We start from the raw sequence: 26,009 nt of genomic DNA, 5'->3' as shown, positions 1-26,009 counted from the left end.
TTGTGCTTTCACCTTGGTTGAGTACGCGCACATCGTGATTTTTCGAGAGCATCTAAAGAATTTCTTTATTGATCCCGACGTGAACATGACAAAATTGAGGGGAAAAGTGCCAAAAAAGTATTAAACCTTTTGCATTAGTGCCAATTTAGTCCTAAACTTTTTTTTGTGCCAATTCAGTCCTAAACCTTTTGCATTGGTGCCAATTTAGTCCTAAACCTTTTTTTGGTGCCAATTAAGTCCTAAACCTTTTAAATTGGTGCCAATTCGGTCCTAAACCTTTTGTTTTTGTACCAATTTAGTCCTTCGGTCAATTTTGACTGAATTTGCCGACGTGGACGCCTGCCGGCCGGTCACCGGCGCCGACGTGGCACCGACGTGGACAACTTTAATAATATTTTAATATTTTTTTGAATTTTTATTTTTTTTCCTTTTTTTTCTTTTTTTTTTCCACTTGTTTTTTTGGTCCCCTTCTCCTTCCTCTGGCCGGTCGCTGGTCCGGCGACCGGCCAGAGGCCAGAGGCCGGCGAGGTCGAGCTCGCCGGCCACTGGCAAGGGCGGCGGCCTCGCCCGGCGAGGGCTAGCCTCGCCTTGGTCGGGCGAGGCTCGACCTTGCCAGCCTTGGTTGGGCGAGGCTCAACCTCGCCAGATCCGGCAAGGTCGGGCCTCGCCCAACCATGGCGACGCTCGAGCCCTCGCCGGAGGCCGCAGCGAGGGTGAGCCTCGCCATGGTTGGGCGAGGCCCGACCTCACCGGATCTGGCGAGGTCGCTGGGCTAGGCTCGACCTCGCCCAGGATCCGGCGAGGTCGGGCCTCGCCAGTCCGGCGAGGTCAAGCCTCGCCCGACCATGGCGAGGCTCGCCCGACCCGCGGCCTCCGGCGAGGGCTCGAGCCTCGCCATGGTCGAGCGAGGCCCGACCTCGCCGGATCTGGCGAAGTCGAGCCTCGCCCGACCAAGGCGAGGCTAGCCCTTGCCGGGCGAGGCCGCCGCCCTCGCCAGTGGCCGGCAAGGTCTAGCTCGCCGGCCTCTGGCCGGTCGTTGGACCGGCGACCGGCCAAAGGAAGGAGAGGGGGACCAAAAAAAAAAAAGTGGAAAAAAAAGAAAAAAAAGGAAAAAAATAAAAATTCAAAAAAATATTAAAATATTATTAAATTTGTCCACATCAGCGCCACGTCGACGCTGGTGACCAGCCTCTGGTAGGTCAGGCATCCATGTCAGCAAATTCAGGTCAAAATTGACCGGAATGACTAAATTGGCACAAAAACAAAAGGTTTAGGACTGAATTGGCACCAATTTAAAAGGTTTAAGACTAAATTGGCACCAATGCAAAAGTTTTAGGACTGAATTGGCACCAAAAAAAGGTTTAGGACTAAATTGGCACTAATGCAAAAGGTTTAGGACTTTTTTGGCACTTTTCCCCAAAATTGAGTTAGGCATTAATTTCATTAAAAAAAGAAGAAGATCAAACAATATTAATTTTCATATTCAAATAGTGAATTCCTAATTTTGTTAGTGCCAAAGTAATGTCAGCCGGCTTGATATGGTTACTATGGGTTTGCTTTTGAGATCAACCTAAGCAATTCCATTTACCATTGGATTTATTTGCATTTTCTCTATGATAATTTAGCCTCTATCAAATCATTCCATCTAAGCCACTGGGGTCTTGGCCAATTGGCCAGGATCCCACTTGGGATCCCCGAATCGATGTTTGTGGGGAGCTGATGTTTCGACTCTACCTTCGGGTGCCGAGTTCGAATCCTCCTTCTCGCGTAGTCGGTTCAGACTTACGCAGTACTGGGAGTTGGGGCCTCCTTGCACCCGATAAGGTTTTACTCGCCACAACCAGACCAGCACAAGAAAATACGGCGCCGGTTCACATCGTTGTCATTAAGAAAACCATCCCAACTAGATTCGTTGGCGATGTTGAAACATAAAAATTGTGCCCCTTACGGTAGTCTTTGAAAAGAGAGGGCTCATGGTCGTCGTCTTCTCGTTCCACAAAATGCTCTGGAAAAAAAGAAATTAGGACGAGTTATTTAGCTAGACAAAATCAAATAAGTTACCTGCTGTATAAGTTGAAATCACCATGCTGATGCATTTTTGGTATGCGATAGCAAGAATGATTATCCTTTGTCACAGGTGTAATTCATAATTAAACTTTTTCGCTTGAGAGTTGCAGAGGATCCTTCAACTGAAACATGAAATTACCTATACCTTTTTCTTTTGGCCGGAGAATTACCAATTCTTCTGTGGTTAAAAGGCATAAACACACACTTGGACTCCGTTTATTTCGCGAAAAATGAATGATCTGAAAAAAATTTCCGAAAAATGATCGCATGTAAAGTCAATGAAAATCTTTGAGTTTTCGTCAATAATATATGTCTAAACATTTTCTTAGACAATGAAAATATTTTTCGTTGATTTATTTTTGTAAGTGATATAAGCGATTATTTTTAAAATATATATATTTTCTAAATCATTCATTTTCTACGAAACAAACACACATTTTATATTCGATCGGATATAGCAGCACACTTTAGGTTGAGTTGAATCCACTTAGTTTTGAAAAAATTAATCGTTACCCGTAAAAGTTTTGAGTAAAAATAAAAGCCGCCACGTTAAATATTACCATCACCTTAAACAAGGATCTTAAAGAGACATTTGATTTTATGATATTCATGAATTCAAGGACTTGATTGTGTTATTGTAAGTTTCATGACTTGACTGCATTTTGAGAAATAATTAGTACTTATGGTGTACTTATCTTTTTGATGTGCAAATGCACTTACCAAATATCTCATTTTTATGTATGATCATGCCATGACTAGCAAGCAGCGAAATCAGGGCAAGGATCGGAACTTTCTTTTCCTTGCTAGTGTTTTGCTTTCACGGTTCTTCAGTGGAATCAGGGCAAGGACTGGATACTATCCCTAGAACGAAAAAGAAACTCATCTTTAAGCAAAGTATAGCGGTGCTGCAAAGCAACTTCAAAAAGGCTAGCAACAAATGCATATGAAATGTTATATATAAGCCAATAAATTTCACGGATCCTCTCATCAGTCTCTTTACTTTGCAAATGGCTAATCCTGCATTTGATGATCTCCAGGGTATGTGACTCTCTCTCTCTCTCTCTCTCTCTCTCTCTCTCTCTCTCTCTCTCTCTCTCTCTCTCTCTCTCTCTCTCTTTCTCTCTCTATCGAGCGTGCGCAATTTGTACAAATGAGCATTGAAAATGTGCTTGACGGTCATCAATTTTTGCCTTGTGTTTCATTTGCAGGAGTTGAGAGAATGGTGTCTGCAGCTCCACCAGCTCAGTATGTGGTCAAAATACATTCATACTCATCTCTCTCAATGAACTCTGTGGACAGGTATGAGTCGGGGGTCTTCCAAGCTGGGGGCTACAAATGGTAACAATCCTTCACTTTTCCCATCCACATAATTTATTAACCAATCTTTCTGGGTTTATTAGACAGTGATTCTTCTTCCTTCTTATTTTCAAAGGAAGCTGGTTATTTACCCAAATGGGAACAAGAGCAAGAATGTGAAGGAGCATGTCTCGCTTTACCTGTCAATGGCAGAAACAAGCTCGCTCCCCTCAGGTTGGGAAGTTCATGCTTTAGTTAGATTCTCTCTGCGTGACCAGCACAAAGACAATTACTTGATAATCCAAGGTATAGCTTCAAACCAGATATTATCTCGTCACTTTCTCATCTGTTTATACTCCTCAATATTTCCTATTCATGCTTTGAGTCATTTAAGTTTGAGTTTATCCATGTAAGTTTACTCTTAATGGGCATAAGCAATTAAGCAACGAATGTTCAAGGTAAATAAGCAGCGAGAACTGGCTGATTGATATAATTCTTGTCCTCCCAGCAGAAGCCATGAGAAAGGAATGGCACTTTGACGCGATGAATTTCGAATGTGGCTTCGACCAATTCATTCCTCTGAAGACGTTTAATGATGCGCGGAACGGATATCTCGTGGATGATACATGTGTGTTCGGCGCGGAAGTTTTCGTCACGAGAGAAAAGAGCACCGGCCAAGGAGAGAACCTGTCGATGATAAAGGACGCAATCAGTCAGAAGCACGTGTGGTGGGTCTTTAACTTCTCACAATGGAACAAGGAATTCTACGACTCGACAGTATTCATAGCCGGAAACCAGAAATGGTATCGCTCTCGACGTTCTTCATATAGGCATGTGGCTAAAAAATTGGATGTTTATCTCCTCTGCTCACTTGGCTTGTGAAATGCTGCTATACTGATCATGGATAACAATGAACTTTCTTGACTAATGTTGGTTCATAATTTTCTGATAAAGTTTGCTCCAACGAGTCTTCTGATTGGTAGGTTAAAAACATGGACATTACAACATTTGTAACCCAACAACAGAGGCATGTTTTTCCTGCCGGAGATGGAGGAATCACGGTCCAAAATTTTTACTACGACACAAAAAAAAATCCTCACCAAGTTCAGTACCATCTGCCCTTCCGAGAAGGAATGGGATTGGGCATTTAAGCTAGCGAATCACTTTATTCTTCGATTAAAGTTGTGAAGTGTAGAAAACCAGAATACATTGATGGATCAGCGCGTATCATTCATTCAGGAAAATACGGCTCTATCCGAACGGGAAGGGAAGCGGACTCGGAGGTTTCGTCTCAGTGTATTTAGTTTCTGCCGACGTGGACACCCTTCCTCCTGTCACTAAAGTATTTGCAAGCTACTCGCTGCGCCTCATGAATCAGTATCTAGAAAATGCTTACACTGGAAAAGGTAACCATTTCTCGTAAGAAAACAAGCTACGAGCGATCGAATTCTTGTTTTTGACATTTTAAACGTGTTCTCTTTCTCTCTCCGTCTCTCTCATGCAGGTAATCACTGGTTCAGCGCTTTGAACCAGGAGTCCGGTTGGGCGAGATTCATTCCGCATGCCAACCTTCGTTCTCTGAACGCAAACTATTCGGTGAAGGACACTTACGTGGTGGACGCAGAGGTCACTGTCCTCGGCGTGGCAAGTGCGGCGCTGTGAAGCTGCTATCCTGTCAGGATTCCCACCGTCAATCAGTATTATCGTTGTAAATATGTTCATACCAGCACAGCAATGATATGATACAGACTATTTCCGGGTCCTGCTGATTCTCATGCCATCCAGTCATTTTCCTTTGGGTCACCAATCCTTGCTTGATAGCATATGACTCAAAAGAAAAAATTAGAATTTGGACCTTGAGGCGAAAGATAGGAATCAAAGCATACATTCACTCAGCAAAATCTTAACTACAGTCTGACCTGCTAATCGTTTCAACATATCATTGTACTTTCCTCATAATATCATCTAAGTATCACTATGTAAATTATTATGAACTTGGTACTCATCAAATCACTGTTTTTGCTCCCCCAAAAATTATTATTTTGCTGGAATATGACCTCGGTCCGGGTCAACCCCGGACCGACCCTGGACCGGCCCAACCCGGCCGATCCTGGTCCGGTTCCTAGGAGGTTTGAGTCGGTCCTTGGTCCTAAAATCCTTGGACCCTGCACTGTGTGGGTTGATCCTCAGTCCTAGGAGTTTAGGATTGGTCCAATCCGGACCAACCCTGTATATATTATATATTATATATTATATATAATATATATTATACATTGTATGTTTTTATCTACTCTAAATCCTAGCGTCTCCTCTTCTATTGTCTGCTTTCTTATGCAATTCAATTTGTCGTGTAAATAGAAAGTATAAAGAAACCTAGCTCTACTTCGACCAAAAAAAATAGAAACCCTCTTCGCACGTCTCTACCTCGCTCGACCGCCTCGCCTTCTCACCTCGCCTAGCTCGTCTATGTTCACTCGCCTCGCCGCTTGCCTCTCTTTGCTTGCCTCACTCGCCTTGCCACTCACCTCTATTCACTCGCCTCTCCGCTCACCTTGCTCGCCTTACGAGCGCAACTCCGTTGGACAAATATACTTTGTTAAGTATTAATTATGTGTATTGTTTATTTTGTTTTTAGGTGTTCGGAGGTTGAAGCGATCATTTGAGAATGAACAAGATATGAAGTTATATAATTCATTGTTTATATTACGTATTTTGAACTTCTTATGGTTTAATTGTATGTCACGTGTTCGTTTTCTTGGTTTGTAGCTTTTAGCAAGTGTGAATTTTATGTTGTTATGTACTGGTGTTTATAATTTGGTTGCTCAATATCGCATTGTTGATGGATATGTAATTTGAAATAGTTTGTCTGTCTTTTCAAGGAATACAAAAAATGAAACAAAAAAATAATCGATTGGTCCCGGGTTGACCCTGGAACCGGACTGGACCCATAGGATCGGTCCGGTCCTCAGTCCCAGGCTCAACAAGGTCGGTCCTCGGTCACAAAAATTGGGGATCAACACTGTGTGGGTTGGTCCTTGGGTTTGGTGTTGGACCGGCCCAATCCGGACCATGTTCACCCCTAATGCTTAAGGTTTTGTGCATCAGAATGTTTCCAAAGACATAATCTTTGTGTGAATCGTCTCTAAAAGTCCAGTCTTTGTACATATTCTCAAGCACACATGCACAAATTGTGATGTTTTATCTAGGCACGACAAAACCTTTTTAGGGGCTTTATTTGAATGTCAAAGGGCCTTCAAGTCGCTCTAACTTTTAGTCAATTCGAATGCTAAAGTAGCAATATTTTGTCGACATACTCTGCTTATAAAAATAAGGGATATGTTCATTGGAAATCCTAAAATTCATCAAGAAAGTGCATTTGAGTCAAAAATTTGCAAAAAGTGCAATCATGTCCTAAAACTTGTCAAATTGATTCAATCGAGTCCTAAAGTTAAATTTGTCTTATTTGGCTAACAAAAAATGTCGACGTGACTTTTTAATTATTTTTTCTATCCTACAAGGCAATTACATGGCTTTTTTATAATTATTTGAATACACATTTTATTTAAATTAAAATTTTAAAAATAAGCTAAATATTAAAAATAAGCTTGCAGCCCTTCCCGCTTGACTTCTCCTCATCATTTTTTTAATATTGAGCTTAAATAAAATTAGTATTAAAAATCAAATTTAAGCCAAAATGACATTGTTTTAGTATTATGTTTCATAATTTAGCCACATTGTCGCCACATAGAAGAGAGAAAATATTAAAATAAATCACGTCAACGCCACATTAGCATTTTCCGTTAGTAAGTTAGACGGTATTAACTTTAAGACTCGATTGAACCAATTTGACAAGTTTTAGGACTTGATTGCTCTTTTTGCAAGTTTTAGGACTAGAATGCACTTTCGTGACAAGTTTTGGGACTTCCAGTTAACATATCCCTCATTTTTGTAAGCAGAGTACGTCAACAAAATATTGCGACTTTAGCATTCCAATTAACTAAAAGTTATAGCGACTTGAAGGCCCTTTAACATTCAAATAAAGCCCCTAAAAAGGTTCCGTCGTGCCCAAATAAAACATTGCAATTTGCGCGTTCGCACTCAAGAATATGTACAAAGACCGAATGTCCACCGGCCGTTATACGTAGGACGGCCGGTGTCTACTTCATAATTTCCAACTTAAATTGGCCGGATAAACCGAATTTGTTATAATTTGAAAAAGTTTAGAACTAAATTGGTCCAATCGAAATGGGGAAAATTGTCCAAAAAGTCTTAAACCTATTGCACTTTTGCCAATTCATTCCTAAACTTTTTCACTTCTTGCCAATTGAGTCCATCCAGCCAATTTTGGCCGGTCGACGCTGACGTGGCCACCAATTTTTTAATATTTTTTTCAATTTTTTTAATATTTTTTTCTTTTTTTTTCTGACTTCTTCCCTATGGCCGGTCCGGCGACCGGCGACTGGCCAAAGGTGAGGGCCAGTGAGGTAGACCTTGCCGGCATTTGGAGAAGTTTGCCCCCGCCGGCCACTGGCGACGGCAAGCCTCGCCGACCCCTGGCTGGGCTAGGTCGACCTCGCCTTGGCTGGGCGAGGCTCGACCTTGCCGATCAGAGGAAAGAAGGCCAAAAATTGAAAAAAAATATTAAAAAATTCGAAAAAAATATTTAAAAAAAATTAAAAATTGCCACGTCAGAGTTTGCCAGACAACCGGCGTCCACGTCAACTCTGGGCAGCCAAAATTGGCCGGATGGACTCAATTGACAAGAAGTGAAAATGTTTAGGACTCAATTGGCAAATTTGAAAGGTTTAGAACTTAATTGGCAAAAGTGCAATAGGTTTAGGATTTTTTGGATAATTTTTCCAATCAAAATATTTAGTATTAAATTGGTGCCAACGCAATAGGTTTAGAACTTTTTTGATACTTTTCCCCACCAAATGGTTCAGACTCACTTAGCCGACATATGGAAATCGAGCACGTATCACAAACAGATGGATCGATGGAAATCAATAGCGATCTATAGATTAGGTATGACCCCGACTGGCATGGGATTCCTTTATGGCAGGATGGAAAGGGCAAAATCTCTAAGCCCATAACAATTTCAAGCCAAGTGGGACAAATGCGAACATTGAATTGCCAAAACAGAAGCTCCTTCCACACAAAAGGGCCACAAGATCATAAAGTGACAAACTTTTTAAGGGGACAAGAGCCATATTGTTTGGCAGCTTAATGTAGGACCCATGGAATTTAATATCGACATTGGGGGACCTAACCATATGCTACTAGCTAGTTTTGGCCTCTCTCTCTCTCCCCAATACTTTTATTTTCGGTACTATAAAAGTACAACCGGTTCTTCCAATTTAAGTATATCATCGCACGCTGAGTGGTATGAATCTGTCCTAACCTTCTTATAAGAGCGATGCAAACAACAATCTCCTTTGGTGAATGAAAAGGTCGTACTGAGGAACACGACGTTTCTCTTCCCTGGAGAAATTATACAATGAATATGTTATATCTACTATGCTGCATTTGGATGTTCTTCCCATTTAAGTATATCATCGGATGCCGAGTGTTATGAAACCGTCCTGACCTTCTTATAAGAGCGAAGCGTCCAACAATCGGCTTCAGTGAATGAAACGGTCATACTCGAGGAACACGGATTTTCTCTTCCGTGGAGAAATTATATGAAGAATATGTTATATCTACTATGTTGAATCTGTCATCAAAGACACACATACACACACACACATATATATATATATATATATATATATATATATATATATATATATATATATATTATATGTTTCTCTGTCCGCACTCCGTATTCTCATATGGCACTTGCAAGTGAGATTTCTGATCAAATTTTTGGCCTTCATGGGTCCTTCCATGGCCTCGCATTGACATAAGCCAAGACAAACGGATTCGCAACAAATCTTCTGCAATCATCATTCCGGTTCCATCGTTTTCTCACATATACACACCCTACAAATTTCATGTATGCTTTTTAGAAAGAAAATTATTTTTCACCAGACTATATTTGCGAAATAAAATAATATAAAGCGATAGAGCTTACGGGCAGTACTCTCCTAGATAGATAAATATCGGGCTCACAAGATATCTTTTCGATCTCATGAATCGGGTTCAATGCGACCAAAGATCGAGAGGATGGTCCGGTCAAAAGATTGCCCTGCACTTGAGGGCGCAAGGACTAAAACATGTTACATGCATTTATAATTTACGTACACATTAATTCCTTAACCACTAAATCAATTTTGCGGAGCTGTTATAGTGCAATTTACGTCGTTAATGGCTGCGATTCGACAAATTTGGTCGCCTTAGTAAAATCCTAATTCCATATCTAGGGTTGGTGTAATTGTGTAAGGACATAGTCTCTAACCATATTAGTCTCTAACCATATTAGTGAACTCGGCTTTATCTTAATCTTGTTCATATATACAAAACAACTGTTAGTTGGATCATGTATTACCGGTAGAGATGATAGTGCAACGCATAACGTCTTGTGCGTGCTCCCTGGCTAGGTACACGTGTGACGTGATATTTTGAGAGCACCTAAAAATCTTTCTGTAGATTTCAATATGAAATCGACAAAACTGGATTTATCTTAAATCTTGTTTGTGCAATAAAGAAAACGGAGATTTTATCATTATTTCAGTAGACTTTTATAAGATGTCTACGAGAGGTCAATTACACCACATACCATTTAAAAAATGATCACGCGCATTAAATTAGACATAATTGGAAGAGCTCTGATACTACTACGTTCAATGAATTTGACACTAATACTACTTTAGAAAAAAATGAGATTTTTTTTTTCGTTCATAAACTTTCATTTTGGATATTCTTGAATCGCTTTTAGGCGGTTTTGTAGAGGTTATTACTAATTTGGGTCACGCGAGAAATAAAAAAGACATATTTCATGTAAATGATAAGGTCATGGACCAAATGACACACAGCTAAGAGATTAGAGATTGAAATATCCATAACTTAAAAAGAACAAGTTCCCAAATGGAGTTTTTAACCGGCGAAAAATTAATATACGAGAAAAATATCTGTAATTTTACATCCCAATATTTTGTAAAGTCTCGGGCATCTCGAGTTATTTTTAAAATTAATAGCAAGAAATTAAAATTCTTAAAGTAACGTCCAATTCACATAGAATTTGTGACATATATAAATTGGGGCGAAGAAGTCTCTCTTTGGAAGGAAGAGAATAATAGGAATAAAAAGTTTAGGTCAAGCATTCATAATAAAAATAAATAAATGGGCACAAGATTTTGTCTGGGATATGCTGGAAACTGTCTTTGTAATGTTGCCTCGAGAATATTAATCAGATGATTAAAATATAAAGCGGTGGAACGTTGAAGCAAGTGAATGTTATCATCAACTCATGATTGAGAATCACGGACAATCTTCGTTTACTTCACGAAAAATTAATAATTTTAAAAATATTTTTCGAAAAACGATTGCTTTTATCGCTTACGAAAATGATAAAACGCAAAAAATTTTCATTGTCAACGGTAATATTTAGACATAAATTATTGTCGATATTAATAATATTTTTATTGACTAATTATTTCAAGCGATTCAAGCGATCATTTTTCAAAAAAAAAATTTCAAATCATTTATTTTCTGCGAAACAAACAAAGGCTAAGTAACAATGTTTTTCACCAAATTTATGTTATCTTCGTTTTCAAAGATTATTTGATTTTTTGAATCAATTCTCGAGTATCAAATTGAGAATTACTCCCCAGTTTGGTCAAAATCAGGCCATCCACATTAAAGTCGGATATTAGTGGCGAAATATTTTTTTATAATTTATATCCAAGTAAATCCCCATTATTCTGTCCACAGTGAAATATAGCCCAAAATAGTCGACCCTAGTAAAAATTTTCCTTTCATTTTATGAATCATGGGTATGATCGTAATTATCTGGCCATCCAAAGAGGAACTAACACAGAAATTCAGCACAATTGAAATCCGAGTTCCCCAAAGTTGGAATCAAACTCACAACCATTGGTTCATGAATTGAAAACATGAAAACGTCCTTACCACTTGATCCATCCCAAGGTGAGTAGTGAAAATTATTCATATTCGAATCATGTTGACGAGCGACCCATGAAACTCTATATAAAACATAGTTTATAAACGGAAATTTATTTTTCTGAATTTGATGATACACTTATGAGAAAAGTTAATACATTGAGATTGTAATATTTTTTTTATAAAATTTTGTTATTTTATGATTTCTTTGTTTGTAATATTTTAATTTTAATTTTGCTATTTTATGATTTCTTTTTGTTTGTAAATTTTTGTTAGGAGAACATATTGGGCCCCACATCATATCCCTGTCCAATTCAGTCCTCGCTTTCATGCCAAAACATGTGGAGATCACATGAGCCTCTAATGTGAAAGAAAATCAAGAACCTGCCAATGATTTTTATTGTAGATCCATGCTCCTGACATCAGCGAATCTGATGGTACTCTTTTTTTTCCTTGATGAAGCAACTTCTAAAGAACATTTTACTTGATTTCATCATGGAATTGGCTCGCAAAAAAGAAAAAAATAATTAGTTTTATAAGTTTTTTTTTCCTATTTTTTGGCCAAATAATTGCTCAATACAAAGGGTGTTCGATATACGATATACGTTTGCCTTTCAATAATGCATCTGATAAAAAGTCATTTCAATTCATTATTAACGTTAAGAGAAAATCCTATACTTTGAATAGAATCAAATCAAATTAATCAAGGGATTAGCAAAGCTCGCTTTACTATAATTAGTATAACGATAACATTTAAACAAAATTCAGATGATACGATGAACCCACAAAATTTTGATCACCAAACATAATTTACCTCACGGGTTTTTCTAATTTCACCGATCCCTTTAAGGACTTTGAATTGCATCTCGAATTTTTGGATCGGCTTCAATTCTGCCCCCATAAGAGACACGACACTTAGCGACACTTGTTGTGCGAGAGATTTTCGAGATCGGTATCCTAAGGGGATTGGTTGGTTAGAGGATCGAAATGAAGTTCATAAAATCCTGCAAATTCATCGAGTTGAGGTCCAATGAAGTTTGAAATTCTAACTTCATATCAAAGCAAGTACTTGCATGTTGCCCCTTAAAGAACACTAATGTGTAAATTCTCTCACACATACCCAATTTTCAACCATCAACTAATAATAACTAGTAGACCTGAAGATGTCATTAAAAGACTTCATCCAAACCTCTGAATATCAAAATAAGAGGGTATTCCAAATCTCTCCCCGAAAGACAAACAACGTCATTTTTACCTCACCAAATACCGAGGATCCAAGTACGCCCAATTTTCAACCATCAACTAAGAAGAAGTAGAAGGACAGGGATGGAAGCAAATGGGTTAAAAACATGAAAAAGGTCATTTCTTGACTTCATATGGCAGAGAGGAGTGGGGGAGGAGAAGTGATAGGCCCATCTTCTTATACGTCACATTCAGACAGAAGATATTAAAATGAATCACATGTTTGGCTCTCTCTCTCTCTCTCTCTCTCTCTCTCTCTCTGTTTGAGTAGCTTCCCACCATGTGCCCTCTCACTGGTCGCGCTTCTCAACCTTTGAGATAAGAAAATTTAAAAAAAGGAGTGATGTTCCTCTAAGCTCATCTCACGGATCTTGCACCTCTCTCTCTCTCCTCTCTCTCTCTCTCTCTCTCTCTCTCTCTCATTATTGTGTATATATTGTTCCTGTAGAAACACAAGGAAGTCCAAAGAAATGGCTTCTTGGAAGAAAACCATCACCACCCCATTTAGGAAAGCCTGCACTTTCTTCAATCAACAGCCAAAAGAGAAGAAGTCCCAAGAAGGTAAACAAGAAACTCTCTCTCTCTCTCTCTCCTTGGTTAAATTAAAATTATCAAGAGATACTCATCTTGAAGTTTGGGATCACCTAAAGAAGCTTATTCGGAGGGTTCACTTCATTGGGTTGATGCTTTTGTGCTCTCACTTGCAGGGCAGGAGAAGAGTGTCATGGATCTGCAGGGTGAGGTGATGGCATGCGCATATGAGGATGTTCAGGTGATGTGGTCAATCTTGGACAAGTCCAAGGCTCCACATTGCAACATGACTTCTTGATTTAGCCTCTCTCCATTGCCCAACTCCCCCGCCCCCCCACACCCCCACATCCCCCCCCATCCCCCCCCCGTCCACAAAATCACTCTTATGTGAATTTTGTGTATGTAGTGTAGTGTTTTCGAGTCTCTGATCTTGCAAATCCATCTGTACATGCTGTGCTGGTATTCACCTTGTGGGTGTGTTTCAGAAGGCGTGGCAAGATGAAGAAAGACCCAAAATGAAGGAGAAACAAACACATAAAACTTAAAAAAGAAAAAAAGAGGGAGGGAGGGAGAGAGAGAGAGAGAGAGAGAGAGGGAGAGATGCCCCCTTCTAGTGCCTGATTTTGCTGTGTTTCTCTTTTTCTTTGGGTGGTTTTGTTGTTGTTGGAGTCATGTTAGGTGATTAGGGAATGAATCCCCATGATTAGTGTGAAAGATCATGGCGAGATTTTAATGGAGAAATTTGTCTTTGATGCACGGATGAATATGCTCTTTTCTTTTTCCTCTTTTCTATTATCATTTCTGTCTTATTTGGGACCAAAAATTGTTCATGGTCCATGCCCACCTTGATTGAATTTTGGAAGTCCTTATCTTCCGTGCAAGAGGCATGCATCTGGAAGATTGAATTGCGCAGACCACATGATCAGTTCGTATGGTGAGGAAACGTGATGATAAAGATGAGTGTTGGACCAGACAGAGACGGTTCCTCACCAAAAAGAGTGGAAGTTGCTCTTGGCTCTTTATTTAGAAAGTATTTTGATAATTGAACCAAAGAAAGTATATTAATCTTATGCACGTGTTCTTGAATCGACTTGATAATTTTAACTCTCGCACATGGAAATGTAATACAGATCAATCAAATTATAACCTACTAACATCTAATATGTAGTTTAAGCTCGTCAAACGATTAACCTTGGTCACTCTATAATAGAGCTACTAATTAAGCTAGCAATTCCTTGCCGTGATTTTTCTAGGCTGAGTCCAAATCGGATTATTGTAGCCATTAAGTTCAATGGTATATTTCCCGTTTCACACTTTCCCCTCGAAATGAGTACTAAAACCAGTCTCCGAAATATGTACAGTCGGCCTGCCTAATATACACGAAGCCAATTGCCGACTTAGCTGTGGCCGGGATTCGCATCGTGGAGAATAAAATCAAATACAGACATATAAACTGGACATGGATGTTAAGCACAAAGCCAAATGTGCGCTTAAGATTTCGAAGCAAAGTAAAAGAGTACAGCCAATGCATGAATAAATGCGAATGTAGATTTGGCTCTCTGCCCAAAATTGCAAGACCAAATGATCAAAAGTCCAAAGCCAATGAAATGGCTAGTCTAAATGGATCTTCATCCACTGATTTGATCTTCATCCAGTTTTGAGCTTGGCCAACAGAATGGGCTAACTAACCTATGCACATTGAATTGAACAGACAGAAATCTCTACTCGAGATTAAACAGATAGCCTCTCGAATGCATCATCTTGCATTCGTTTGGTTAATAAACACACAATGTCACAAATGCACATCACCGAGTAGTCTTCCCTTCTCTTGCTTCAAGGGCATCTACTTCCTCGCTCGAGAGTATATCGACAATGGGCTCAAATGCGTCCCAGTCCTTTCTTTTCCTGAAGCATAAAGGAACCAAACACAATAAGTATCTTCCTTGCCAAGATTATGAGAATTTTCAATCATCAACTTGGAACTGTAGACAATAATGATTCTGCAACAATAATTAAACCGGTTGAGGAGTAAGAAGGAACGAGTTCTTGACACCATAAAGATAATTGCCAGCAGTAGACCCGTTAAAGCAGAGCTTTTTAGTCGCCGCTTCACACCGATATCACAAAATGCACTTTGGATAGTTTCCAAGACCCAGAAGCCCATTTACTCGCCATTCCTAATCTCAGATAAAATTGGAAGAGCTCCTTGATAGCTTCAAAATCAGGTGACAATGCACAGTCTGATGAAGAGCTTTGAAGGACTGAGTTGGATACAAGGAAATGACAGTGACAAGTTTAGGAAAGACCTCATTAAGGTTGCTATCGAATCTTACGAATGTTGCTCTAGTAAACCTAAGTAGTGATTAGAGCAACGTAGATTAAAGATTTTGACATTTCAAAGAAGTACAGTGTAAGCAAGAAATAAAGAGGCAGTTAGTGCAAACTCCAGTGCCAATTAAAAGGATTAAGGGAAAAGAACATATTCACTCATGTTTGTGGGAGCCATGAGTTAATACAGCACAGTCAGATCTCAGTCAAGTGAGGGAGACTTTGGATAGTAATTGGACATACAAAACTGTGGAACACATTTCAACATGACTTAACAATATGTGGATCGGAACAGAAAAGGCTCCTTATATGAACTAAGTTGAGGATAAAAGACTTACCGGATGACACTCGTTTTGTGTCCAAAATATTTAACCAAGTCCAATGAGATACCACCTGCTTTACTGTCATGGAGAAAAGAGGTAGAGAATGAGCAAGAAACAATGCATCAATATTGCACTTGAATCGATTTTGAGATGACACCACGGGAGAACATGATGTGAGCGACCAACCTGGCCGGAACATATTCAAAACCCCGGCGACCCTTCTTGCTTATTCTGGTTTCTCTAGCTGAAGTGACATTGTGAATAGCAATCTGACACATTGGACATTGTATCATGCTTATGCATCGAAACAACCCTTCACATTCAAGATGAACCAAGAAAGCAGGAAAAAGACATGTAACAGATCATCAAGCCACATAAATATTACCTCATACAGTTGTTCCCTAATTGCAAAGGCAATTGCTGGCTGCAGGAAAAGAAACAAACAACACTTAGCATAATGCCATGAGTCAAAATGTAACCGATGCATATGTATGTGTGAGTGTGTGTGCACGCGAGAGAGAGAGAGAGAGAGAGTTAAAGTAGAAAATCATGTCTTGTCAAGCCAAAAGGTAGCAAAGAGATCTCTTTCTGTACATGGTTTTTTCCATTTTAAGTAATCCAGAATATCGAAAGAATCTAAATTCCACCGCGATAAAAGCATATTCAGATCAGGCCTAAACTATATCAACTTGCAGTCAATTAGATGTAAATACTTCAGACAATTACTCCACTCGTCTCTCTCTTTGTTTCATTCATCTTCCTTTTTGCAGCTCTACTTTCTCATAAGCACATTTATATCTGGCAAATTCATCTTTAATTGATTGAGCTGCTGTAGTAGACTAGTTTCTCTTACCCCGACTTCTGGGTCTTTAATATCCATATCTCTACAAAAAGTTCTAGCGAACTCCTCAGGATCACTTTCAAAATTGTTCAAGTCCTGAAATTCATCAAGATCAAAATCACTACTGAGACTCGAAGACAACAAATTAATGAAGACAGAACCTCTAAGACAACAAAGCAAGGACCGCATAAGCCTTACGATGCTATGGGCAGATTCTTAACCTTACCCACAAAAACTGGTCTCTTACGAGAGTATGATTCACTCGCATATCAAGCTGGAAAAGAAAAAAAAAAAAGCAAGGCACTGTCATGCTTGAATATCATTTTATCATCCAAACAGGTAAATCACTGCTTAAACATAAGGGATGGGAAGAACCTTAATCGGCACAATTTTCTCTCCAGCAAACATGTCCTGGCCCTCGTATGAGCGAAAGTCGGCCAACTGAGACTGATTAACAATGCAAATCAACAAATATTTTTTTCGTTAAATCTTGGACAGATGTGTCAATATAACTAAACGAACGGCAAAACTGCCATAGTTTGCTTACTTGAATGGACTGAGCAATTTGTGTTATGAATGCTGGAGGAAGCTTCAAGTCTTTCACCGTTCTCTTCGCAAACACTACCACCTCCGAATCAGGATCTACACCATCAAAAAAATAAATAAATGGAAAAAGCACGTGAGAGAAATACAGCTACTTGTCCACGAAGTTCATCAGTTCACTTCACATTACATGTAGAATTAACTGCAGGGTTGCAGACTATAGTCGACAAAAGATCAGTTCCCAAAAGCTACTTAAAGTTGTAAATTGACAAGAATGTCAAATTTACAAAAGAAAATTGCAGAACACCCATGACATACCAATATATACAAGCACTATAGAGCAAAATTGTTGAATAATTTGGAGTTCAACAAGCGGAACTGCAACAAGCCTAGTTCTGCTAAAGCTAATTCCGAAAAAGCCAGTGATATGATTCTCAAGAAATACTATATTTTTCTGTTAAGTGACCGTCTTCATTTCCAGCCTGCGGAGTTACATTTATTTATTTTTGTTCCAGTCACTTTTAGTTGTAGCTTCAACACAACAAACATAACCTGCCCAAATCGAAAACACCCTTTATCGAGCTTAAACCATCTTCAACCCTCTTCAAGCCGCTCAATTGAAGACCCAATTCAGAAGGAAAACAACTTCAAGATTTCGAAATTTCAGAATAAACCCAAGATTAAAGATCAAGAATTACCTGAAGGGTTCCAAGTGAAAGCGTCTCTGTAACGCTGCCCGTCGATTTCAATGTCCAGTCGGATCGGCACCAGATTATCAGCCGTCGGGCTTTCCCGGGGGGGCAACCCAAAGAAACAAAAAAAAAAAAAAACCAAGAAATTGAAGGGTTTTCAGTTTTCGCGACTGATATAGCCTCACACGTTCGAAAGAGCACAAATTGAAAGATGCAAAGATTCGTACTAGGAGGAGGAGAAGAAAGAAAAAGGGACCAACTCACATCTTGAACTTGACGGGGACTCTGGCGGAAGAAGAAGGCAGGGGTTTCATTGGCATCGAATATGTAGACTTCCAACGTATTCTCTTCTCTGCTTCGTTCTCTTCTCTTTACTCGCTGGTGGGAAAGAAACAGAGAGAGAGAGAGAGAGAGCGGCGCGCACGAGGGAGCTCACTTCAAGCGGCAACTGCAGGAAGCAACGGGCCTATTGGGTGAAGGAAAAAACTTACATGCGCGCTGTCTAAATAGAAAACTGGTACTAGGTTTCTTGATTTTATCTTATAGACAGGGGCTCCTCTGATGCCAAATTGTCCGGAGGGTTTGAGACAGACCTTCCTGAGGATAGAATGAAAAAGTTTCTTCCAAATTCGTATAATGAGCTAGTTTATTAGTTAAAATCGAGCGAAGTCGGAGTTTATAAAAGTATCGGAAGGGAAGGTGGGTCGAGTTTGAAGACAGGCCGTACGGGCTTTTGAATCGGCACGGCCCCGATCACTTCGCCAACTAGTGCACTTCGGTTAGGATCGAACGGGACCGGGCTACTTCGGGGCCAAACTGAGCCAAAGCCCGAAATTTATTTCTCATTTTTTTCACTCTTTTTTTAATAAAAATCACGATAGTAACAAGAATACAAAACACATTAAAAAAAGTTTTAAATTAGACAAATACCAAAAACATACATTACCTTGAGAGTCCACTTTGCACATTTACATTAAATATCTTTGTCTCCCTATTTACGGAAATGCAATTTTTCTCCAAAATGTTAATCCTCAAATCATAAATTCTCACACTCGTTAAAAGCACTAAAAACCAAACGGCCAAATCCTAAGTAATATGGTAAATTGGGTTTGTAAGGAGGGACAATTTAATGTGGGGTGTTGTTTAAAGGTATGTTAATGGTATTAATCAAAAATATAAATACGTAACTGAACATTGGATCTAAATGAAGGTATGTTTTTAATTATGCTTTTTTGTCAATTTTTTAAAAAAAAAAAGCACTAATTTTAGCTTGAGTGATAATTATGGCCTGAACTTTTTTTTGTCTATAAAAAAATCACCAACTTTCACTTAAATCTTAAATCTAACCCTGTTGACTTGGAATTGTTAATTGTCTAACGTTTCGATCTCAGTAATAAATCCACGTTGCTTGCTAGCTGAATTTAAAGCATTATTCAATTTCTTTCTATCTAAGCCACAACTTAAAAAATAACGGTGAAATTGTTCATGGTGTCTTTCACTTCACCAGCAAGTCCAGATTGAATCTTTCCGGCCAGCTTCCACCATTTCGTCGTAATTAAAAGTTGTGGACCACCACCCATCGAGAGACGCCATAGACGAGATCTGCTGAACTCACGATCAAAACCTTTTTTCAAGAAGCCCAAGCCCCCTCCTCCACAAACTTCAAAGTCTACATCGAATGGACATTAATCAACTGATCTCATTTAATATATCAGGCTCTAGTGATGGACATTATTAAATGGATTTTGTTGGGAAGTATAGCGAAGGAAATTCTAAAGCTGTGCCCTGCCAAAATGCTTGTAACAATCTACAAGATCTCAAGCTTTGGTTAACGGAGGCAAGATTTGGGATTCAAGTAAAAGTTAGTGATTTTTATTTAGAAAAAAAAAGTTCGAACCAAAATTGTTACTCAAGGTAAAGTTGGTGTTTTTTTTTTAAATTAGCCCTATGTTTTTCTAATTTCAAAGACATAAATTTTAGAAAGCAAACTTTACAATTTGAAATAAAACAATAAACACGGCGGGCTCGCTGCTGCTTGTGAAGTTGGACACTAGAGTGAGAGAGGGCAAAATCTAGAGGAGAGAGCTCATGTTCACCGATGGCGATCTTCGTGGGAGATGGCGGGGCGGCAATTCGTGGGTAGCGGTGTCATGGTGGCACGACGATCTTTATGGGCGGCGGCGGCGATCTTTCCGGTGTGACGGTGGGTGGGACGGTGGTCTTCTGAGGGTGTATGTAAAAGTGCGGGCAGTTGGTGGGAATGAGAGACCTGAGAGGTAGGGAAGCGTTAGCCGTGTGGTGAAGGAGGAAAAGAGAAAAAAGTTGCTGATAAATCACTATAGACCTAACGTATGTAAGGAAGCCAATCATGTTTAATCACGTTTATTTTGCCTAAAATAAATAATTTGAAAAATATATTTTTTAAAAATAATCGCTTGTATTACCTGAAATAATTAGTTAATGAAAAATATTTTCATTGTCGATAACAATTTACGTCTATATATCTTTGTAGATGATGAAAATATTTCTAGTGCATTCATTTTTGTAAGCGATATAAACAATAATTTTTTAAAAAAATTTCAAATTATTTATTTTTTGCGAAACAAACATGACCCATCTAAATTATTTAAATTATTCATATGAATAGCTCGTCATGTCTCCACCACTGTCATTTGCTTTAATAGATTGGTACATTTTCTAGATGACGTGCCCTCCAATCCTCAAAAATTGAGAATCTGATTTCTACATCAGGAGCTAGCAAAATTCCGGGGGTGTAGAATCACAAGTATAATAGTGGGTGAATAATCAGATGAAGAATCTTCATAACATTCCTAGCAAGCTAACGAATCTCTTTGACATACGTCGATAGGCATGTGACCCTACTGGTAAAAGGATTAGAAAATGAAGATACTAATATCATAGGTGTGGAATTCGACTCCTACGTATTTCAACAGGTAAAAAATAGGAGAGATAGTGGTAGGATAAATAAAAATATATATTTTTTACAGTCAAGAGTAATGTCACGAAACTTGAACGGGTTTTTAACAAAGAAACATCAGTGAACCATTTAGAGTTTTCCTTAACACAAGCCCAAAAGTCAAATGATAAGAAAATGAAAAGAAAGGACAAACAGTGGACGACTGACTTTGGATTCTGGATTAATCCGAAAGGAAGTGACAAGAGCAGTAGAAGCTGAAACAAAAGTGGCGGCTCTCCATGCATCAACGTGTTCGTTCTTGAGCCAAACTCTCTCCCCCTATTTTCTCCCCTCTTCCGTATTCCACAAGCACTCGAACAGTCACTTCCACAGAAAGAAATAAGTGCTCAAAAAGAAAGAAAAATTAAACAAACAGCGGAGTTTCGAATGCGCTTAGGTCGCATCGTTGACAAACGCTGAGGCGGAGCTTGCGGAAAATGTCTGCACAAAGGCATGGAGATGGCAGCAAGGTCGACGTAGCTTCGGTCCAGGTGGGAATGGAGCCAACTGGATCGTCTTCCTCTTCTTCTTGGAGGACTAGGCAAGATGGGAACGATCTCACCTCTCCTTCTTGCGCCCACAAGAAGAAGAACAAGAGAGGTCTGTGATTATTGCATCTCTTGTTTTCCATCTTTTTCTCCTCTTTCTCTTGTTGGCGTTTCTTGGCTGAACGTGTTGGGTTAGGACCCTTTTGGCGATGAGATTATTCGGGTTTTCATTTTGTATTAGCATGTTTTTGGTAATGGAGGTGTTCAGCTCTTTCCGAGCACCCGAATAGTCTCTCACTGACTCATAATCAGAGCACAGGTCTGTGTATATGCATGGAAGAGAATAGATCACTCATGTAATTGCAGCAGCAGCTGATTTATGAGAAGATTAGTGTTCTAATTTGGAGTATAGTTGGTCTCCGAAATGCACAGATTATCCGATGGCCGTGTGTCGATTTCTGTAACTCGTCGAACTATTAGATCGGGATATCAGGTGAATCGAAGAAGTGGGCATGAACTCTACTGGTTCTGATGCCATGTTGGACAGTGCACAACTAATTGGCTTCGTTAATTTGGGGTATTAGAGAGAGCAGTGCGTGCCGTATGTATTTGAAATCTTAACATGTATCGTGGCTCGACCAATACATGTATGCCTAATCGACAATGGTGGTGCGCATTCGATCAATGCTGGAATTTCATTTTTGTGCTAGAAAATTCCGTTTCTTCTTTTGAGATTTGGTTGTTGGGTTCAGAGGAAAACGACGAGGACTTGTTCACGGTTCCGGACATGGAGGCTGGACCGGCTGTGAATTCTACAGGGAACGACAGTGTCCATGTCGGTGAGCAGCAGGAAGCTGATCAGGCTAAGACGGCGATTCCGGGGAAGCGACGGAGGGGACGGAACCCTGTCGACAAGGAGTATAAGAGGCTCAAGAGGTATGTCCCTTTTTGCCCTCCGTGGATCATAGATTCTGCTGGCTTTTACACAGTTGAGTTTGAATATGAACACGGTTTTGCTTAACTCGGTGATCTGCTCGGAGTCATTCCCTAGTGAAATCTAGTGGCAAAGCAACCTCAGTTGCTTATTTCCACGCATCGATTGAATCGACCTACACGTACAGAATTTGATATTTCCCTTTAGATGGAGGACGGGACACCAACTTTTGGGTTATGACTTTGTAGCAACTTGCAGAATGTGTAGTCGTACATTTAAACACGGTTCCAATATATCAGCTTAATCTTGCTTCCTGTCAAAGTGGCTACAGATTCACTGTCGAAGTTCCTAATCTTGTTTTCTTAGCCTTGTGAAGGCCCGATCGAAGAAAATAATCCCAGTTAGGAGGCTAATTCTGATTGGCAATGAGCTAATAGAGAAGCAAATCATAAGTAAATCTGCAGGTCCGATCTCAACATTAAATGTAATCTCACAAAGTACTCATAACGGAGATTATGATCGATGATCACTCTATCAATCACCATCTTCTTTAGAAATATGTATTGAAAGATTTCTTAAATAACAAGCAATAAAATTTGAATAATAAACCCTATCATCTAATTTAAACTCTTCAACCATGATATGAAATGAGTCAATAAAGTCAAAGTGAAAATATGTTTAAAATGAAAAAAAGCACGAGCTATTGTAAGTGTACAGTATGTGACTTGCCAAGGTAAGATTTTGTTATTTGTCGTCGCTCCTTGGAAAACCGCTACGTATATGCTATAGCCATTTCTGTACATTCAATGTACTCTACGAATAGAGGAATACATAAGAGTATTAGAGTTGAACATATAAACTAAGAAATTGCAAGATTTCGTTGAAATTGTTCAGAATTCGTACACTTGACGGTATGAATCATTTAAAGAATAAACGTATCCGTTTTGTAGCAGATCTCTTACAAGATCAATTCGGATTGGCTCTGCTTCGTCTAGCTAAATGTGGTTGGAGAAATGACCTGTGGAGCAATTAGGCATAAATTGATACCGACTCCCCAAAACTTGGTAACTTCAACTCCATTAACAATCACTTATGAATCTTTCTTGGGACTTCCCACGTTGTCTCAAGTTTTGGTCATCTCAAGTTTTGGATCAGACGAATCCATTGACACAAATAGTTCCTAGGGGATAATTGAGCTATTTGGGCTCTGGAAGATTAATAGGGCGAACTGCTAGTTTTTTATTATGAGGTATCCATCCTGGTCACATCCGACGATGTTTTTGTGGTGGTTCATGTTTCTGCCCTTCTCCTAGTTGATTTCACTGTGGTTGCCGGGAGCTGGTTATAATACATGTCGAATTTAAGCCTTAAAAAAGAGCTTGTTGCCTCAAAAAACTCGTTTTTTTTTTTTTGAATCACGGCAGGTTACTGAGGAATAGAGTCTCTGCTCAGCAAGCGCGCGAGAGGAAGAAGGTGTATGTCAACGACCTGGAATCGAGAGCCAGCGAGTTGCAAGACAAAAACTCGAAGCTGGAGGAGAAGATCTCGACTTTGATCAACGAAAACACCATGCTAAGGAAGGTCGGATCATCCCCATCCTTTCTGTTTTGCCGGCGAACTTCTTGCCGTTCCCTTTCAAAAGCATCCCATGAGTTATTGATTTCGTCGTTCTTTATTTCCATCCCAGGTTCTCATGAACACCCGACCTAAAGTCGATGAGAGTGCAGAGTCAAAGCAATAGTGTTCTCATCTGGGTTATATTAGAAGCTCGAGATAACCGTTTCTGACCCGTCGTATTATAGCCGGAATCGCAAGAACAGATCAGAAGTTATTACAGCTCTAGTCTAGATATAGAAGTGAAGCTTGAATTAACCTCATGTTAGATCTTCCAAACCGTAAAATGAACAACATTACAACGGCGCAAGCAGAAGACGCATACCGTTTTAATCTACTTCCAAGCGTTTTGTATGAACCATGTTGGCTGCAATTCTGAGTAAATTGTGTGATTCCGTTAAAGTGCAAGGGCAATGCTTGACAAACAGAGCATTTGGCGCCTTTGAGGTTGGGAAGGAGCTGGTAACAACACTTCGCATCTACCCATGAAAAGAACAAAGGGTTTTGACGAGACAAAGCACCCCTTTGTCACAATCGTTTTTAAGTTTTTTCTTTACCGTCGGATCTGTGGGCCTTGGGGTGCCCACGTACACGGACGTCTAACCTTTTCATCTCCGTCGGCGATGAACTGCAGCTAAAAGATTTCACAATCACCTTACTAAGACCTTGGACCTCTCCATCTCTCTCTCTCTCTCTCTCTCTCTCTCTCTCTCTCCAAAAGAATTTTCATTGATATGATATGAGGTGATAGGAAATTATCATTGACATGCACTTCAAGTGCTTGATGGGCACTGGGTTTTTTGATATATTACTATGGCATTTCATGTATATTTTTGATAAGTTATGGATCTCCTATACTTAAGGATGGTAAACTAGACTGTCCACATAATTGATAGTTTTGGTTTTGGTGATTTGAAGGGGCTTATGGCTTATTTGTTTCGGTTTGTGTTTTGCTTTCTTTTTTCTCCTTCTTCCTCTTCCCACTGCCCATTGCAGGCACAACTAATACAACCAGCCTTCTCTCCGGCATAGCCTCCTCTAGCCACCGCCAGCACCAGCGCCAGAGTAGCCTCCCTCCTTATTGCAGCTCCTCTCTCTCTCTCTCTCTCTCTCTCTCTCTCCCCGCAGCTTCTGAACCCCAGACCAAAGGTCGAAGGCCTCTAATCGAAAGTCATTTCCCCTGAGTCCGAGGTTGTCCATGGTAGATCACCTCCTATCTGGCTCTAGATTTGTGGTCTTTCACCATGGTGGACAATCACAGACCATTCGCTGTTACATTCCGCTTCTAATGCTACTTCCGTGAAATGCTAACCCTTGGGAGTGAACCTCTCAACAAATTTGAGAAGTATAGCTAACAAATGCCTTAGAAAACTCTGTTGACCTAACACATTCTAAAAAAGCATACAAGGCCATTTGTGTAAATCAGCAAAAAACTCAAGGATGGTACAGCAAATTTGTCTTTATTTCTTTAGCAGAAATAGCAAGAGCTCACTTTCTGCTTCTAGAGATGATAAAGAGTAATCATGCATAGCTGGCTACAGCAAAGATGAAAGGGCTGAGAACAGAAGAAGGAACAGTTGAGTTTCCAAGAGCATCAAACGTTCCCACAAGAATCCAGTTTAGAATTGATATTTTACTCATCCTTTCTCATCATCAATTTGATCTGTCTATTATATGCAACTCTTTGGAATCTTTTGAGCTCAGCAGTTGGTGGACATTTCCAATAATTGGAGCAGCCTTAAAAGAAGTCCAAATATTCCTTGCTGATTCCGTAAGCCTCCTCTCCTTCCCTGCTTATTACTACTAACTTAATAAACAATTTCACATGATAAGAAGTCCAAGAACGTGAATTTTGTTGGTGTAACTTCGCTTTCAATGAAATCCAAATGACAACTCGGAGAAAGTGAAGCGCCATAGAAAGGACTTTTATCACCCCGACGAGGAATTGCGATTGGACGGTGACACTATGTCAGCTATGTGGCGTGCGACTTCGATATTCGTCAGCTCCCGAGCGATGCATGGCTCTTTACCTCCCCTGAGTTGTTGGAAGGCGTGAAATTGAGAACCCAGGT

General features: G+C 39.7%; 4 protein-coding genes across 7 annotated transcripts; 3 read left to right on the top strand and 1 right to left on the bottom strand.

Annotated features, from left to right (window-relative positions):
* The first annotated feature begins 3,016 nt into the window (after positions 1–3,016).
* LOC115692626 (uncharacterized) lies at positions 3,017–5,122 on the top strand. Of its 2 annotated transcripts, none has more exons than XM_056310131.1 (6): positions 3,017–3,105; positions 3,276–3,405; positions 3,500–3,669; positions 3,875–4,166; positions 4,603–4,769; positions 4,868–5,122. In XM_056310131.1, exons 1-6 carry the CDS (start codon positions 3,075–3,077, stop codon positions 5,023–5,025), a joined length of 948 nt encoding a protein of 315 aa, XP_056166106.1. In that variant the 5' UTR covers positions 3,017–3,074; the 3' UTR covers positions 5,026–5,122. The 2 variants fall into 2 exon arrangements, with proteins under 2 accessions (XP_056166106.1, XP_056166104.1); XM_056310129.1 differs by having other exon boundaries at positions 3,872–4,166.
* A 7,835-nt stretch (positions 5,123–12,957) lies between these two features.
* Positions 12,958–13,978, top strand: LOC115692635 (uncharacterized). The gene is made up of 2 exons (XM_056309940.1): positions 12,958–13,227; positions 13,374–13,978. The coding sequence occupies exons 1-2, from the start codon at positions 13,137–13,139 to the stop codon at positions 13,493–13,495; spliced, it is 213 nt and encodes a 70-aa protein (XP_056165915.1). The 5' UTR covers positions 12,958–13,136; the 3' UTR covers positions 13,496–13,978.
* Positions 13,979–14,727: 749 nt separating this feature from the next.
* On the bottom strand, positions 14,728–18,457 carry LOC115692632 (chromatin structure-remodeling complex protein BSH). 3 transcript variants are annotated; one of them, XR_008816192.1, is made up of 11 exons: positions 18,189–18,457; positions 17,931–18,019; positions 17,237–17,331; positions 17,065–17,136; positions 16,916–16,963; positions 16,702–16,785; positions 16,234–16,272; positions 16,035–16,117; positions 15,864–15,926; positions 15,251–15,458; positions 14,728–15,102 (listed from the first exon to the last, which is right to left on the bottom strand). XR_008816192.1 is itself a non-coding variant. In XM_030619540.2 (10 exons), the coding sequence occupies exons 1-10, from the start codon at positions 18,242–18,244 to the stop codon at positions 15,003–15,005; spliced, it is 729 nt and encodes a 242-aa protein (XP_030475400.1). In that variant the 5' UTR covers positions 18,245–18,453; the 3' UTR covers positions 14,728–15,002. The 3 variants fall into 3 exon arrangements, 2 of the variants coding, with proteins under 2 accessions (XP_030475400.1, XP_056165914.1); XM_030619540.2 differs by lacking the exon at positions 15,251–15,458 and having other exon boundaries at positions 18,189–18,453; XM_056309939.1 differs by lacking the exon at positions 14,728–15,102 and having other exon boundaries at positions 15,250–15,458.
* Positions 18,458–21,225: 2,768 nt separating this feature from the next.
* Positions 21,226–24,339, top strand: LOC115692634 (transcription factor HY5-like). Its single transcript, XM_030619542.2, has 4 exons — positions 21,226–21,501; positions 22,142–22,325; positions 23,748–23,904; positions 24,011–24,339. The coding sequence occupies exons 1-4, from the start codon at positions 21,339–21,341 to the stop codon at positions 24,062–24,064; spliced, it is 558 nt and encodes a 185-aa protein (XP_030475402.2). The 5' UTR covers positions 21,226–21,338; the 3' UTR covers positions 24,065–24,339.
* The last annotated feature ends 1,670 nt before the right edge of the window (positions 24,340–26,009 follow it).

The sequence above is a fragment of the Syzygium oleosum genome, unplaced genomic scaffold, assembly GCF_021117445.2.
Source record: "Syzygium oleosum isolate NSW1041296 unplaced genomic scaffold, Sole_v2.1 Sole_v2.03, whole genome shotgun sequence".
In the NCBI taxonomy this organism is placed as follows: Eukaryota; Viridiplantae; Streptophyta; class Magnoliopsida; order Myrtales; family Myrtaceae; genus Syzygium; species Syzygium oleosum.
This window is presented reverse-complemented; position numbering and strand designations above follow the sequence as displayed.